Raw genomic sequence first — 13,968 nt, forward strand, 5'->3', positions numbered from 1 at the left:
CTCCCCAATCCTACAACAACTACACCTGCCTCACAGCCCCTCCCCTACAACAACAACACCAACACCTGCCTCACAGCCCCTCCCCTACAACACCAACACCTGCCTCATAGCCCCTCCCCTACAACAACACCAACACCTGCCTCATAGCCCCTCCCCTACAACAACACCAACACCTGCCTCATAGCCCCTCCCCTACAACAACAACACCAACACCTGGCTCACTGCCCCTCCCCCTACAACAACAACACCAACACCTGCCTCATAGCCCCTCCCCTACAACAACACCAACACCTGCCTCATAGCCCCTCCCCTACAACAACACCTACACCTGCCTCATAGCCCCCCCTACAACAACACCAACACCTGCCTCATAGCCCCTCCCCTACAACAACACCAACACCTGCCTCATAGCCCCTCCCCTACAACACCAACACCTGCCTCATAGCCCCTCCCCTACAACAACACCAACACCTGCCTCATAACCCCTCCCCTACAACAACACCAACACCTGCCTCATAACCCCTCCCCTACAACAACACCAACACCTGCCTCATAGCCCCTCCCCTACAACAACACCAACACCTGCCTCATAGCCCCTCCCCTACAACAACACCAACACCTGCCTCATAGCCCCTCCCCTACAACAACACCAACACCTGCCTAACGGCCCCTCCCCTACAACAACACCTGCCTCACAGCCCTTCCCCTACAACAACAACAACAATACCTGGCTCACTGCCCCTCCCCTACATCAACACCAACACCTGCCTCATAGCCCCTCCCCTACTACAACAACACCTGCCTCATAGCCCCTCCCCTACAACAACAACAACAGCCACACAGCCCCTCCCCCTACAACAACAACACCAACACCTGCCTCATAGCCCCTCCCCTACAACAACACCAACACCTGCCTAACGGCCCCTCCCCTACAACAACACCTGCCTCACAGCTCTTCCCCTACAACAACAACAACAATACCTGGCTCACTGCCCCTCCCCTACATCAACACTAACACCTGCCTCATAGCCCCTTCCCTACTACAACAACACCTGCCTCATAGCCCCTCCCCTACAACAACAACAAAAGCCACACAGCCCCTCCCCCTACAACAACAACACCAACACCTGCCTCACAGCCCCTCCACTACAACAACAACACGAACACCTGGCTCATTGCCCCTCCCCCATCCTACAACAACAACAACACCAACACCTGCCTCACAGCCCCTCCCTTACAACAACACCTCACTCATAGCCCCTTCCCTACAACAACAACAACGCCTGCCTCACGGCCCCTCCCTCTACAACAACAACACCAACATCTGGCTCACTGCCCCTCCCCATCCTACAACAACGTTAACATCTTGCTCACAGCCCCGCCCTACAACAACAACAACACACGCCTCACAGCCCCTCCCCTACAACAACAACAACAATACCAACACCTGCCTCACAGCCCCTCCCCTACAACACCAACACCTGCCTCACAGCCCCTCCCCTACAACAACACCTGCCTCATAGCCCCTCCCCTACAACAACACCTGCCTCACAGCACCTCCCCTACAACAACAACACCTGCCTCATAGCCCCTCCCCTACAACAACACCAACACCTGCCTCACAGCCCCTCCCCTACAACAACAACATCAACACCTGGCTCACTGCCCCTCCCCTACAACAACTACACCAACACCTGCCTCACAGCCCTCCCCTATCCTACAACAACAACGCCAACATCTGGCTCACTGCCCCTCCCCTACAACAACAACATCAACACCCGGCTCACTGCCCGCCCCCCATCCTACAACAACATCAACACCTGGCTCACTGCCCCTCCCCATCCTACAACAACAATGCCAACATCTGGCTCATAGCCCCTACCCTACAACAACAACACCAACACCTGCCTCACAGCCCTCCCCATCCTACAACAACATCAACACCTGGCTCACTGCCCCTCCCCCATCCTACAACAACAACGCCAACATCTGGCTCATAGCCCCTCCCCTACAACAACAACAACAACACCTGCATCACAGCCCCACCCCTACAACAACAACAACAACACCTGCCTCACAGCCCCTCCCCTACAACAACAACACCAACACCTGGCTCACTGCCCCTCCCCCATCCTACAACAACAACATCAACATCTGGCTCATAGCCCCTACCCTACAACAACAATACCTGTCTCACAGCCCCTCCCCTACAACAACACCTGCCTCACAGCCCCTCCCTCTACAACAACACCTGGCTCACAGCCCCTCCCCCTACAACAACAACACCAACACCAACACCTGGCTCACAGCCCCTCCCCATACAACACCTGACTTTCAGCCCCTCCCCTACAACAACAACACCATGAGCTGGCTCACAGCCCCATTCCCCTCCATCACCTGTCCCTGTTGCCTCCAAAGCTTGAGACCTGAGGTGTTTGTCTTGGTATTATGTCCAGTCTCCTTCTCTGTATCTGATCCGTGAACTTACTTCACATCATCTGCCTCTGGTCCTGCACTCTGTTTTTGTCAAAAACTTTATTCTACACTTATATCCCCAAAGAGAAACTTATGGCAGATACCGAGAGCTCAATACAGCAGAGTCTCTCGAGGAGTATAAAAAGTGCAGGGGGGAACTTAAAAGGAAATTAGGAAAGCTAAGAGAGTGCATGAGAAAGCATTGGTGGGTGGATAAAGGAAAACCCAAAGGGGTTTTTTTAAATACGTTAAGAGCAAGAGACTATCAAGGGAAAGAGTAGGGCCAATTAGGGACCATAAAGGTAATCTGTGTGTGGACCTGGAAGATGTGGGTACAGTCCTCAATGAATACTTTGTGCTGGTCTTCACAATGGAAAAGGACAACACAGACATAGACATCAGGGTGGAGGACTGTGAAATGTTAGAGGAAATTAAGAGAGAGGGAGAGAGAGGAGGTACTGACGGGTTTAGTGGCCTTAAAAGTGGATAAATCTGCAGGCCTGGATGAGATGTATCCCAGGCTGTTGAAGAAGGCAAGGGAGGAGATATCAAGGGCCCTGGCAGTAATTTTCAAATCCTCTCTGGCCACAGGTGAGGTTCCAGAGGACTGGTGGACTGCTAACATTGTTGCATTATTAAAAAAGGGAGGATGGGATAAACCAAGGAATTACAGGTCAGTCAGTCTAACCTTGGTGGTGGGGAAGTTACTAGAAAGAATTCTGAGAGACAGAATACATCTGCACTTATATGATTATGGGGAGAGGGTGGGAAATTGTAGTTGAGGCCGAAATGAGATCAGCCATGATCGTATTGAATTGCCTACTCCTGCTCCTAGCTCTTATGTTCTTGGAAAGACACTGATTAATGAGGGATAGTCAGCATGGATTTGTTAAGGGAATGTCGTGTTTGACAAATTTGATCTAATATTTTGAGGAGGTAACCAGAAGTGTTGATGAGGGTAATGCATTTGATGTGGTCTACATGGACTTTAGCAAGGCTATTGATAAGATCCCTCATGGCAGACTGGTCAAGAAAGTAAGAGCCCATGGGATCCAAGGTAAAGTGGCATGTTGGATCCGAAATTGGCTGAGAGGCAGGAAGCAGAGGGTGATGGTAGAGGGATGTTTCTGTGACTGGGAGTCTGTTTCCAGTGAGGTCCTGCAGGGTTCAGTGCTGGGGCCCTTGCTGTTTGTGGTGTGCATAAATGATTTGGACTTAAACTGCAGGAGGATATCAATGGACTGGTCAGGTGGGTAGAGCAGTGGCAAATGGAATTCAACCTGGAAAAGTATGAGGTAATGCTCTTGGGGAGGGCTATCAAGGCAAGGGATTACACTATGAATGGTAGGATCCTGGAAAGTACTGAAGGGCAGAGGGACGTTGATGTGCATATCCACAGATTCCTGAAGGTAGCAGGGCAGGTAGATAAGGTGGTTTGAAGGCATAGAATACAAGAACAGGGAGGTTATGCTGGAACTGTATAAAATGCTGGTTAAGCCACAACTGGAGTACTGTGTGCAGTTCTGGTCATCACATTTTGGAAGGATGGGTTTGCACTGGAGAGGGTGCAAAGGAAATTTACAAAGATGCTGCCTGGCTTGAGAGTCTGAGCTATGAGGAAAGATTGGATAGGCTGGGGTTGTTTTCCTTGGAGCAGCGAAGGTTGAGAGGGGACCTGATAGAGGCATATAAGGTTGTGAGGGACATAGATAGGTTGGATAACAAGGCACTTTTTCCACCAGTAGAGGGGTCAATAACCAGGAGGCTTAGGTTTAAGGTAAGAGATGGAAGGCTAAGAGGGAGTTGAGGAGAATTTTTTTCACCCAGAGGGTGGTGGGAGTCTGGATCTCTGCTTGAAAGGGAGTCTGAGTCAGAAACTCTCGTAACATTTAAGAAGTATTTAAATATTCACTTGCATTGCCATAGCCTCCAGGGCTATGGGCCAAGCGCTGGAAAATGGGATTAGTGTAGTTAGATCTTTGTTGACTGGCACGGACATGATGGGCCGAATGGCCTCCTGTGCTGTAAACGTCTATGAGTCTATACTGCTTGCCTTCATCCCTGGAATCCCATGGTTCCTCAACCTCCTCATCCACTCTATGCTATATACACAAAGGGCTGAAAGGCCTGCTTCTGTGCTGTAATATTCTACGAATGTGTGTGTCCTTGTTACTCCCGTGTCTTGCAAGGTCCACAGACTTCCCATGTGCCGGAGAATCAATGTTATAATTCTTGTTCTTGCCTTCCACAGCCTTGTTCTGCCCTAGCTTCATGAATTTCTCCAGCCCTATGCCCCTGTACCCACCTCCCGGTTTCTTTTTGTTCTCATTCCCGTGGTTCCAATATTGCAGCATAAGTGCTCCTTTGACTCACTACCTTATCTCTGGAATTCCATCCCTTGGTGCAGGATTCCTGATCCCTCTTGAATCAAGGCATGGCCTTGGATCCCATCTTTGCTTCCATGTCTGTACAAGTTCACTGGTTGTGTTTTGGAAACTTGCTTTGCCAGGTCCTGTAGTTTTATTACAAGCTGATATAAGTAGCAACTAAAGTCACATGTCCCAATGTTTCACTTCAGCCATGATGCTCATTATTATAAGATTGGCAGCCTCCGAGTCAGAAGGTCATGTAACCAAACCTCATTCTAAAGACTGCTGATTAGTTTACTTCAAAGTCCGCTTGCTAAATGGTAAACTTGGACCTTTAAAACCAAAAGAATTATAACTGATAATCATTTGGTATTACAGAACTTGAGTATTCCTGAAAAAGAGACATGCTGTCAAAGCTTTTCATCTTGCACTCATCAGGACGGAATTGCAAGAATACCAAATCTCAAAGGGAACAACAATTTATACTGCATGAGAAAAGCATGCTGATTGGTTGGCAAGTGGACTCTGATTGGTAGGGGCGTTGCCATGGATATTGCACCAGGAAACAGTTATCCCCCAAGCTTTTGCTTAAATTCAAACCAGGCAAGCTGACTCTGATTGGTCAAGGTATTGCCACGCAGAATGCACCAGGGAACTGTTATCCCCCAAGCTTTTGTTTAGTTGATAAAGATGTGAAGGACAGAGCTCTGCGTATAAATATATGTAGCTTCTAATACATGTAAGTGAGCCACATTGCGAGCCCGACTGATAATCTTAAATTGGTTTTCAGCGTAATTCTTAGCACAATTAGGATTGTTTTGTAAGTGTTATCCAATTCCTGAATCACATCTAATGTTGGACACTATTTTCTGAATTTTGCAAGCACAGGCTTGTTGAGTATGGTCAAACAGCAAACAGCAAACAGCTAAAGTGACGCCTGTTTGATACAATTCGCCAGTTGTTGGGCCATACAGCCCACATACCTGGCATCACACCAGCACCGAAATTCATATACCACATTGCTCATTTGTGTGGTAGGCAGAATGTCTTTTTGGCTTGACGGCAGAAAACTTTTAGTGGAGATACTGCTCGTGTTGCTACTGCAGAGTAGCAGCGGGAAGCGGTTAGCTTCACCTGTTGCTCAAGTTTCTGAAACGTTGAAGGTGAGGCTAGCCATTTCACCATTTCATGCAGTAGCAACACGACAGTACTGCACGGTCAGAAATGCTGCCGTTTAGATAAGGCATTAAACCAAAGTCCCATCTTCCTTCTCAGGTGAACGTAAAAGATCTCATGGCACTATTTCAAGACCAGCAGGGAAATTCTCTTTAGTTTCTTTGTAATTCTCTTAACCAACACCACTAAGTACAGATTAACTGGACATTGATCTCACTGTTGCTATTTCATTGCTGTGAGGCATTTTGGTATGTCCGTGAAAGCTGGTTGTATAGAAGCAAAACCTTCCAATTCAATGCTTTCATTGACAGAATTGGATCCAATTTTCACCCCCATACAGAATTACATCACATTTTCCTCCTATCCGATGTTCTCCACTCTCTATTGAAGAGTGTAGGGCCCTCTGACTGGGTACACTTCCTCTGCTAACAGTCAGCCTCTGGTACCTGATCTGAATTTGTATGTGAACTTGTGACAGGAAGGTGGCTGGGGTGGCCAGGGGCAGAGACCAGGGCACATCCCTCAGCCTGTCAACCCCTATGCAGGCAAAAATAGCTATAAGCTGAAGGCCTGTTGATGTTAAGACATGTACACCATGGAGAACTGCTGCAAAAATGATTATTGTATGTAATTTTTACCAATAATAACTTAACTAATAACTAATATATGCAGCATAACTAATATCTAAAGATAATAGCTAATAACAATTTAAAACCTACTCATGGGAGATTCCTCTCGATAAAGGCAGACATAGATGATGAAATTGATCATGGCCTCCAATGTGCCAGCTCAGCCTTCGGCTGACTGGTGAAAAGAGTATTTGAACACCAGGATCTCAAACCCAAGACTAGGGTCGTGGCTTCCTGGGCAGTAGTGATTCTCATGCTCCCAGCTGCTTCAGAGACTTGGACAGCCTACAGCAGGTACCTCAAAGCACTGGAGAAATACCATCAGCGATGTCTTCACAAGACCTCCCAAATATGGTGGCAAGAAAGACAGTTCCACAGCAGGGTCCTCTCCCAAACCAACATGTGGCCGGAGGGTTGGGGGGATGGTTGGGTGTCGGTGTGGGCTACTCCAAATCAACCGCTGGGACCTCAGCAAAAACCTAATGGAAAGCCTGTAGAGATGGTGTGAATGGCAGGGACTGGGGATGATTGGGAGAACTTCCCACTGAAAAACGAGAGACGGGGTATTTTCCCTTCTAACTTTTCAGCTAGTTCTTTATGTGATTACGATAGACTGCACACATTTGTTACTGTCTCATCGACCAGGAGGACAGCACTGCTCGATCCAATATCTCCCATGATGCACCAGGCAAATCTTTGGACTGAACTATGTGGGATTCCATTTGAAAGGAGTGAGATTGCATCAGTGTTAAACAGAGGGACCAGCTGATGATCTCAGTGAAAAATATGGGTAAAGTGGATCATAAGCTTTGTATGCAACAACTCCGTTGTGGCTCAGTCAGAGTCATTGGTTCATGCCCCACTCCAGAATTTTGACCACATAATCTATGCTAACACTCCAGTGGAGATGTTGCACTGTTGGTGTGCTGTACTATCCAAGGCACTGTGTTTTGGATGAAACAATAAACCGAGGCCCTATCTAGACTTTCAGATGGAAGTAAAAAATGGCAACATTTTGAATAAGAGTAGGGAATTCTCCCTCGTATCCTGGCTAATCTTTATGTCTCAAGCAACGCCACTAACTGCTCATTATCTCATTGCTGTTTGTGGGATCTTGCTGTGTGCAACTTGGCTGCTGCTTCTCCAATAACGGTGACTGCAATTCAAAAGTACTTAATTGGCTGTTAAGTGCTTTAGGACATCCTGAGGTGCTATATAAATGCAAGTCTTTTAAAAAGGTTGACAAATCAAGCTTCTAAATACAACAGACGCTTTATGTTTTAAAATTGCAAAATGTTTAACATTTCAGCAGCTTCTTAGTTCATTAGTGACAATACCCGAGATTAACGTTGGCATTAAGGTCATTCCATAACAGAATAAGCATGTAGCAGGCACCAACACTGGAATCTGAGGAATTGCTAAACAAACTGTTCCACAGGCACTAAGAGATTACAGAACGTATCATCATTATTTTAGGATTTTACAGACTCCAGCACAAGATCAGCAGCCAAAAGATATCAGATCTGGAATTAAAGAAAGCCACAACAGGAGTACAGTACAGAGAGCTGAGTGGGACTCGTCAGAATCAAAGCAAAATTGTCAATGTTAAATGGTGTGGTTGGGTTGGGGTGGGGGGAGGGGGGTGGCAGTGGGGAAAGAGGGGGTCAACCAGAGAAGGAAACTCAAAATACCTGGAACGCTGATGGAATTGGATAATGGGGATGTGGAATGTGGGAGGACACAGGACTGGCTTTTCCTTTAGTTGATGGGTTAGCCGTGAGGCATGACCTCTGCCACGCCTATAACAGCTTCAGTAGCCCACCATTCTTTCCTCTGGGGTTCCCCATTGGGTGGATGGAGCAGTGGTATCATTCCTCAGTGGGTTAATGCTGCTGGGACAAGAGCGTTAAACTGTTTCTGCAGTTAATGAAAGGGCAGCCTTGATTCTTTTGAGTGACGAGCTGCTGCAGGGGAGATAGCAGAGTGGGGCTAAGCAGCATGAAGTGATCTCCGGTATGTCTATGGATATTTCACTGGCTGAAGGAGGAACCAGGACAGAATGGCTGTTGCGGAATGCGCTCTGAATGCCCATGAGGGTGGTTCAGGATGTCTGGGGGCCTCCACCATCCCAAGAATTGGCACACAGGGCAGCGGAGAGGGTCAATGACCTCACAAGGGTGACCGAGGTACATCAAAGCTCTGCTGGAAAACTACACCCTTTGCGAATCCTACAGCCTTCACTCACCTCCGTACATCTTGTACTCTCTCTCTGTCAGCACTACAGAGGGCGACCCCTGAAAATTACTCTAAAGCACGATCTGAACTCACAACTCCTGTCACAAGGGATACTGCCGGCCTTCAAGGACACTTAGTTTAAAGGAATAATGCACTCACACCTCTCATTGAGGCAGTTTAATGTAAATGTACTTTATATGGAAATAAAGCAGGAAGTAAATATATCATATTTAGGTTCTATATATTTAGAATATATAGGTTCAAAAGTAACTTTGAAAAGGGAGTTGGATGAATACTTGATGGGGAAAAATGTGTCCAGCTATGGGGTAAGAGAAGGGCATGGGATTAATTGGATAGCATGATCAGAGAGCTGGCACAGGTATGATGGGCCAAATGGTCTCTTTCTGTGCTGTAATATTCTATGACTGCAAGCTATTTAAGTGTACATAGGGACAGAGATGTGGTAAAGTCACCAATCTGCAGGGCAGGGTAGAGAGCCTCTGCGAATGTTTGCTCCTGGAAGGTGTGTACCAGGGTAAGCTTCCTGTCGGACACACTGTAAAACAAGATTGTTCCAGCCTCAAAATCCACGTATACTCCCACCCTGGAAATATTCCCCACAGTCAGCTTGGTGTCATGGTCATCATGAAGGGCCAATATAGAGCCCACCAATGAGTAGAGACACCATGACGTGCAGTTCCTCCCCAGTAAACACTCAGTTCCCTTGCCCCTGCGGCTGATGCTCCTGTAACAAAGCCCGACTTTCCACACACCGCTGTCTCCCCGCACTTCCACCTCCCAGTAGGAGCGGCCGGCCTTCACTCCCTCGGCACACAGTAGCTGCTGGCAGCAGTCGAACCGCTCCGTGTTCTTGGGTAGCGGCTGCCTCTTGTGTGATAGACTCAGAGTCCTGTTACCATCAGACAGGATGAACTGGGTGTGGGCCGTGTTGAGGTCCGGGGTCAACCTCTGTCCATCTATGAATAGAAAGAAATGTGTCACTGATCTCTGCCGTTCTTTTTTTTTTGCAAAAATATACTTTATTCATAAAATATCTTCAATCACATTCCAAACCATTTCAAAAACACCATTACAAGGGTACAATCCAGGTTAAACTTTTACAAAATGTATCACCAGGTGCATCAGTACAAACAATATTACAATCATTTACAGCCTTTCATTTTGAGCTGTACAGCCCGAGGGGCTCTAAACAGTTCCCAGTCTCTCGGTGCGCTGTGGCAGAAAGGTCTTAGACAGCGACCCTTCCCCATTGCGCCTTTGCGGCAGCTGCCCCAAGCTTTAGTGCGTCCCTCAGCACGTAGTCCTGGACTTTGGATTGTGCCAGTCCGCAACAATCGGTCGGGGACAACTCTTTGTGCTGGAAGACCAACAAGTTTCGGGCAGACCAAAGCGCCTCTTTCACCGAGTTGATGATCCTCCAGCTGCAGTTGATGTTTGTCTCGGTGTGTGTCCCTGGGAACAGCCCGTAGAGCACAGTGTCCTGTGTCACAGAACTGCTCGGGATGAACCTCGACAGCAACCACTGCATCTCTCTCCAGACTTTCTTTGCAAAGGCACAATCCACAAGGAGGTGAACAACGGTCTCTTCCCCACCACAGCCACCTCGAGGGCAACGTGCAGAGGGGGTGAGACTCCTGGCGTGTAGGAAGGATCTGACGGGGAGGGCCTTTCTCACCACCAGCCAAGCCACGTCTTGGTGCTTGTTGGAAAGTTCTGGCGATGAGGCATTCTGCCAAATGACTTTGACAGTCTGCTCGGGGAACCATCCCACAGGGTCCACCCTCTCCTTTTCCCTCAGGGCCTCTAGGACGTTACGTGCTGACCACTGCCTGATGGACTTGTGGTCAAAGGTGTTTATCTGCATAAATTTTTCCACGAGGGACAGGTGGTACGGCACGGTCCAACTACTTGGAGCGTTCCGCGGCAGCGTGGCCAGACCCATCCTTCGCAACACCGGGGACAGGTAGAACCTCAGCACGTAGTGACACTTGGTGTTTGCGTACTGAGGGTCTACGCACCGCTTGATGCAGCCACACACAAAGGTGGCCATCAGTATGAGGGCGATGTTGGGCACGTTTTTTCCCCCTTTATCTAGAGGCTTGTACATCGCGTCCCTGCGGACACGATCCATTTTCGACCTCCAGATAAAGTGGAAGATGGCTCGAGTGATCGCCATCGCGCAGGAGTCTGGAATGGGCCAGACCTGCGCCACGTACAGCAACAGCGAGAGTACCTCACACCTGATGACCAGGTTCTTACCCGCAATGGAGAGGGAGCGTCGCTCCCACATGCCCAGTTTCCTTTTCACCATAGCCACTCGCTCCTTCCAGTTTCTAACGCATGCACTGATCTCTGCCGTTCTGCCTCTGCGAAAGTCTGTCGATATGTCTGAACCGAGCTGAAGTAAACTAATCCTGCATTGTGATTAGATAATTAAATCATATTTATATAAGTTCTTTTGCACTTCTTAGTCTAAATGAATTTAAAGTGTGAGATGAAATAAGGTTATAAGATTACATAAGATATATGGCACAGGAACAGGCCATTCTGCCCAAGTAATCCATCATCAGTAATCATTTATGCTTCACCTTAACCTCTTCCCATCCTTCCTCATCTAAATCTATCAGCATAATAGGCTCATCAAGCTTCTCCTTAAATGCATCTATACTATTTGCCTTGTGGTAGTGAGTTCCACATTCTCATCACTCTCTGGTAAAAAGGTTTCTTCTGAATTCCCTATTGGATTTCTTTGTGACTATCTTATATTAATGACCTCTAGTTATGCTCTTCCACACAAGAGAAAACATTCTCTCTGTATCCACTCTATCAAATCCTTTCAGAATTTTAAAGATCTCTATTGGTCACCCCTCAGCCTTCATTTCTGAAGAGAGAAGAGAGCTAGCCTGTCAAACCTTTCCTGGTGGGTATAACCTCACAGACCCTTGTAAATCTTCTTTGTACCCTCTCCAGTTTCACTATTTCCTTCTAATTTTTAAAATTTATTTGTTGGTGGGATGTGGGCGTCGCTGGCTAGACCAGCATTTATTGCCCATCCCGAATTGCCCTTGAGCCACCTTCTTGAGCCGCTGTAATCCATGTGGTGTAGGTACACCCACAGTGTTGTTAGGGAGGGAGTTCCAGAGAGACCAGAATTATACGCAGTGCTCTAATTGTGGTTGAATTAAGGTTCAATGCAGTTTTCGTATAACTTCTTTACTTTCCTATTCTATTCCTCTAGAAATAAACTTAAGTGTTCTTTTTTATGGTCTTGTCAACCTGTGTCACTTTTACTGAATTGTATATTTATATTTCCAGATCCCATTGCTCTTTTCGAAATCCATGCGGACCATTCATTGTTACATTTTTGGTTTCTGGATATTTTTCCATTTTTCCCTTTATAGGGAATCAATTATTTTTCCTACCACCCGTGTTAAGCTGTCATCAGCCCATTTAGTTTATAATTCTGTGTTTCAGAAACTCAATCCAATATAATTTCCTGAAGGAGACGAATAATCATAGATGAAATTCGTTTGACTACACAAATTCATCGATTTTGATAAAGGACAATTTGCTCATCCAGTTGTCTCTGTCCAGTATGAGGCTTCCACTCTAACTCAAGATACCATTTCTACATGAAGCTTGCAGATCACATTGCCATGTTACATTCACATTTCGAACATTGGGCAGTATCCCTTTCTTCTATTCTTGCTCTTTTACTTAGAATAATATCCTGCATTCACTTTTTGCTTTAAATTCCCTCTTCCCAGGTGCACAAACGGAAATCTCATCAATCTTTCCATACCTAACACTAGGGATCAGCCTCATGTCTCTACACTGCATTGCCTCCATTGGTTCAGTGTCTCCCTTGTGTCTTGGTGAGCAGAACTGGACACAGTTCTCAAGTTGTGGTCTCACCAGAACTCTGTAGATTTCGAGGGTAACATAGAAGCCTTCAGGACAGAAGGAGACCATTTGGCCCACTGTGCCTCTGCCTGCTCTTTGAAAGAACTATCCAATTATTTCCACTCTCCTGCTCATTCCCTTGTCAGGACAGAAAAACTGTGACTGAGTGAGAGTGACCTACAACTTTACCAGCTAACCACAGACATATCAAACTGTTTAGTGGAGACCTGTTTTAAAAAAAAATGTGTAAAGACATTGACCAAAGGTAGATACCAGCAATCACCTGATACCTGATACTTTAAAGTTGACCACTCCTTTGGAAAGTCTATCTAAATTGCACTGCAGACCTGCTCTGTGATATTGCATGGAATTTCACACCTGGGGGTGGGGGGGTGGGGTGTGTGCAGTGTCAAGGTCCACTTCAAACAGAAACTCTTGAAAGGAAGACATTAAGGATGCAAAATGCTGGACTTCGACCACATACTCATCAAACATTCAAACCCCACCCCCCGGGGAGGATGAAATAACCCCATCTCCTGTTGATTTATATCTCAAAATGTGTCAAAGGTTTCTGAGATGAAAGTTAAAAAATATTGGAATTACTGCAACCATGGATTCAAGACATGCTAATTGAATTCTCTTCCGGGAATATACAGGAATGAGTTTAAAACTGGCTCTGACAAACAGAGAAAAGGGGGACAAGCAGGAAGAAAATAAACATGACAGTCATCTGACAGCTCTGCTGGAAAAGAGCAGGAAAGACAGCTCTCTCTGGAAGCAAAAAAGTGTGTCTTTAACAAAGTACCGACCTGAACCAAGACATAAGGGCTTCAACAGAGTACAGACCTGAACAAAGTCAATTCCAGAATTCCACCAGAAACCACCTAACTTAAACAGCCACAACATTCCACAATATATGCCTTATGGACAAGCAAAGGACTTACTCGTACATTCTTTTAACATTTATTTGGACTCTAACTTTCATACGTGTGTGTGTGTGTGTGTAAAAATGTGTGTGCATGTGTGCGTCTGTCTGTGTGCGTGTGTGTAAAAATGTGTGTGCATGTGTGCGTCTGTCTGTGTGCGTGTGTGTGTAAAAATGTGTGTGCATGTGTGCGTCTGTCTGTGTGTGTGTGTAAAAATGTGTGTGCATGTGTGCG

The 13,968-nt window shown here is 46.7% G+C and overlaps 1 protein-coding gene across 1 annotated transcript in view; it reads right to left on the reverse strand.

The window, feature by feature from the left end:
• Window positions 1-9,141: 9,141 nt before the first annotated feature.
• LOC144688296 (E3 ubiquitin/ISG15 ligase TRIM25-like) overlaps window positions 9,142-13,968 on the reverse strand; it is a 42,934-nt gene continuing 38,107 nt past the window's right edge. Inside the window, exon 6 of the mRNA XM_078554728.1 lies at window positions 9,142-9,861. Coding sequence (XP_078410854.1) covers window positions 9,317-9,861 — 545 coding nt within the window. The 3' untranslated portion in view covers window positions 9,142-9,316. The remainder of the gene's footprint in view (window positions 9,862-13,968) is intronic.

Source organism: Cetorhinus maximus, chromosome 13, assembly GCF_964194155.1.
Source record: "Cetorhinus maximus chromosome 13, sCetMax3.hap1.1, whole genome shotgun sequence".
Lineage (NCBI taxonomy): Eukaryota > Metazoa > Chordata > Chondrichthyes > Lamniformes > Cetorhinidae > Cetorhinus > Cetorhinus maximus.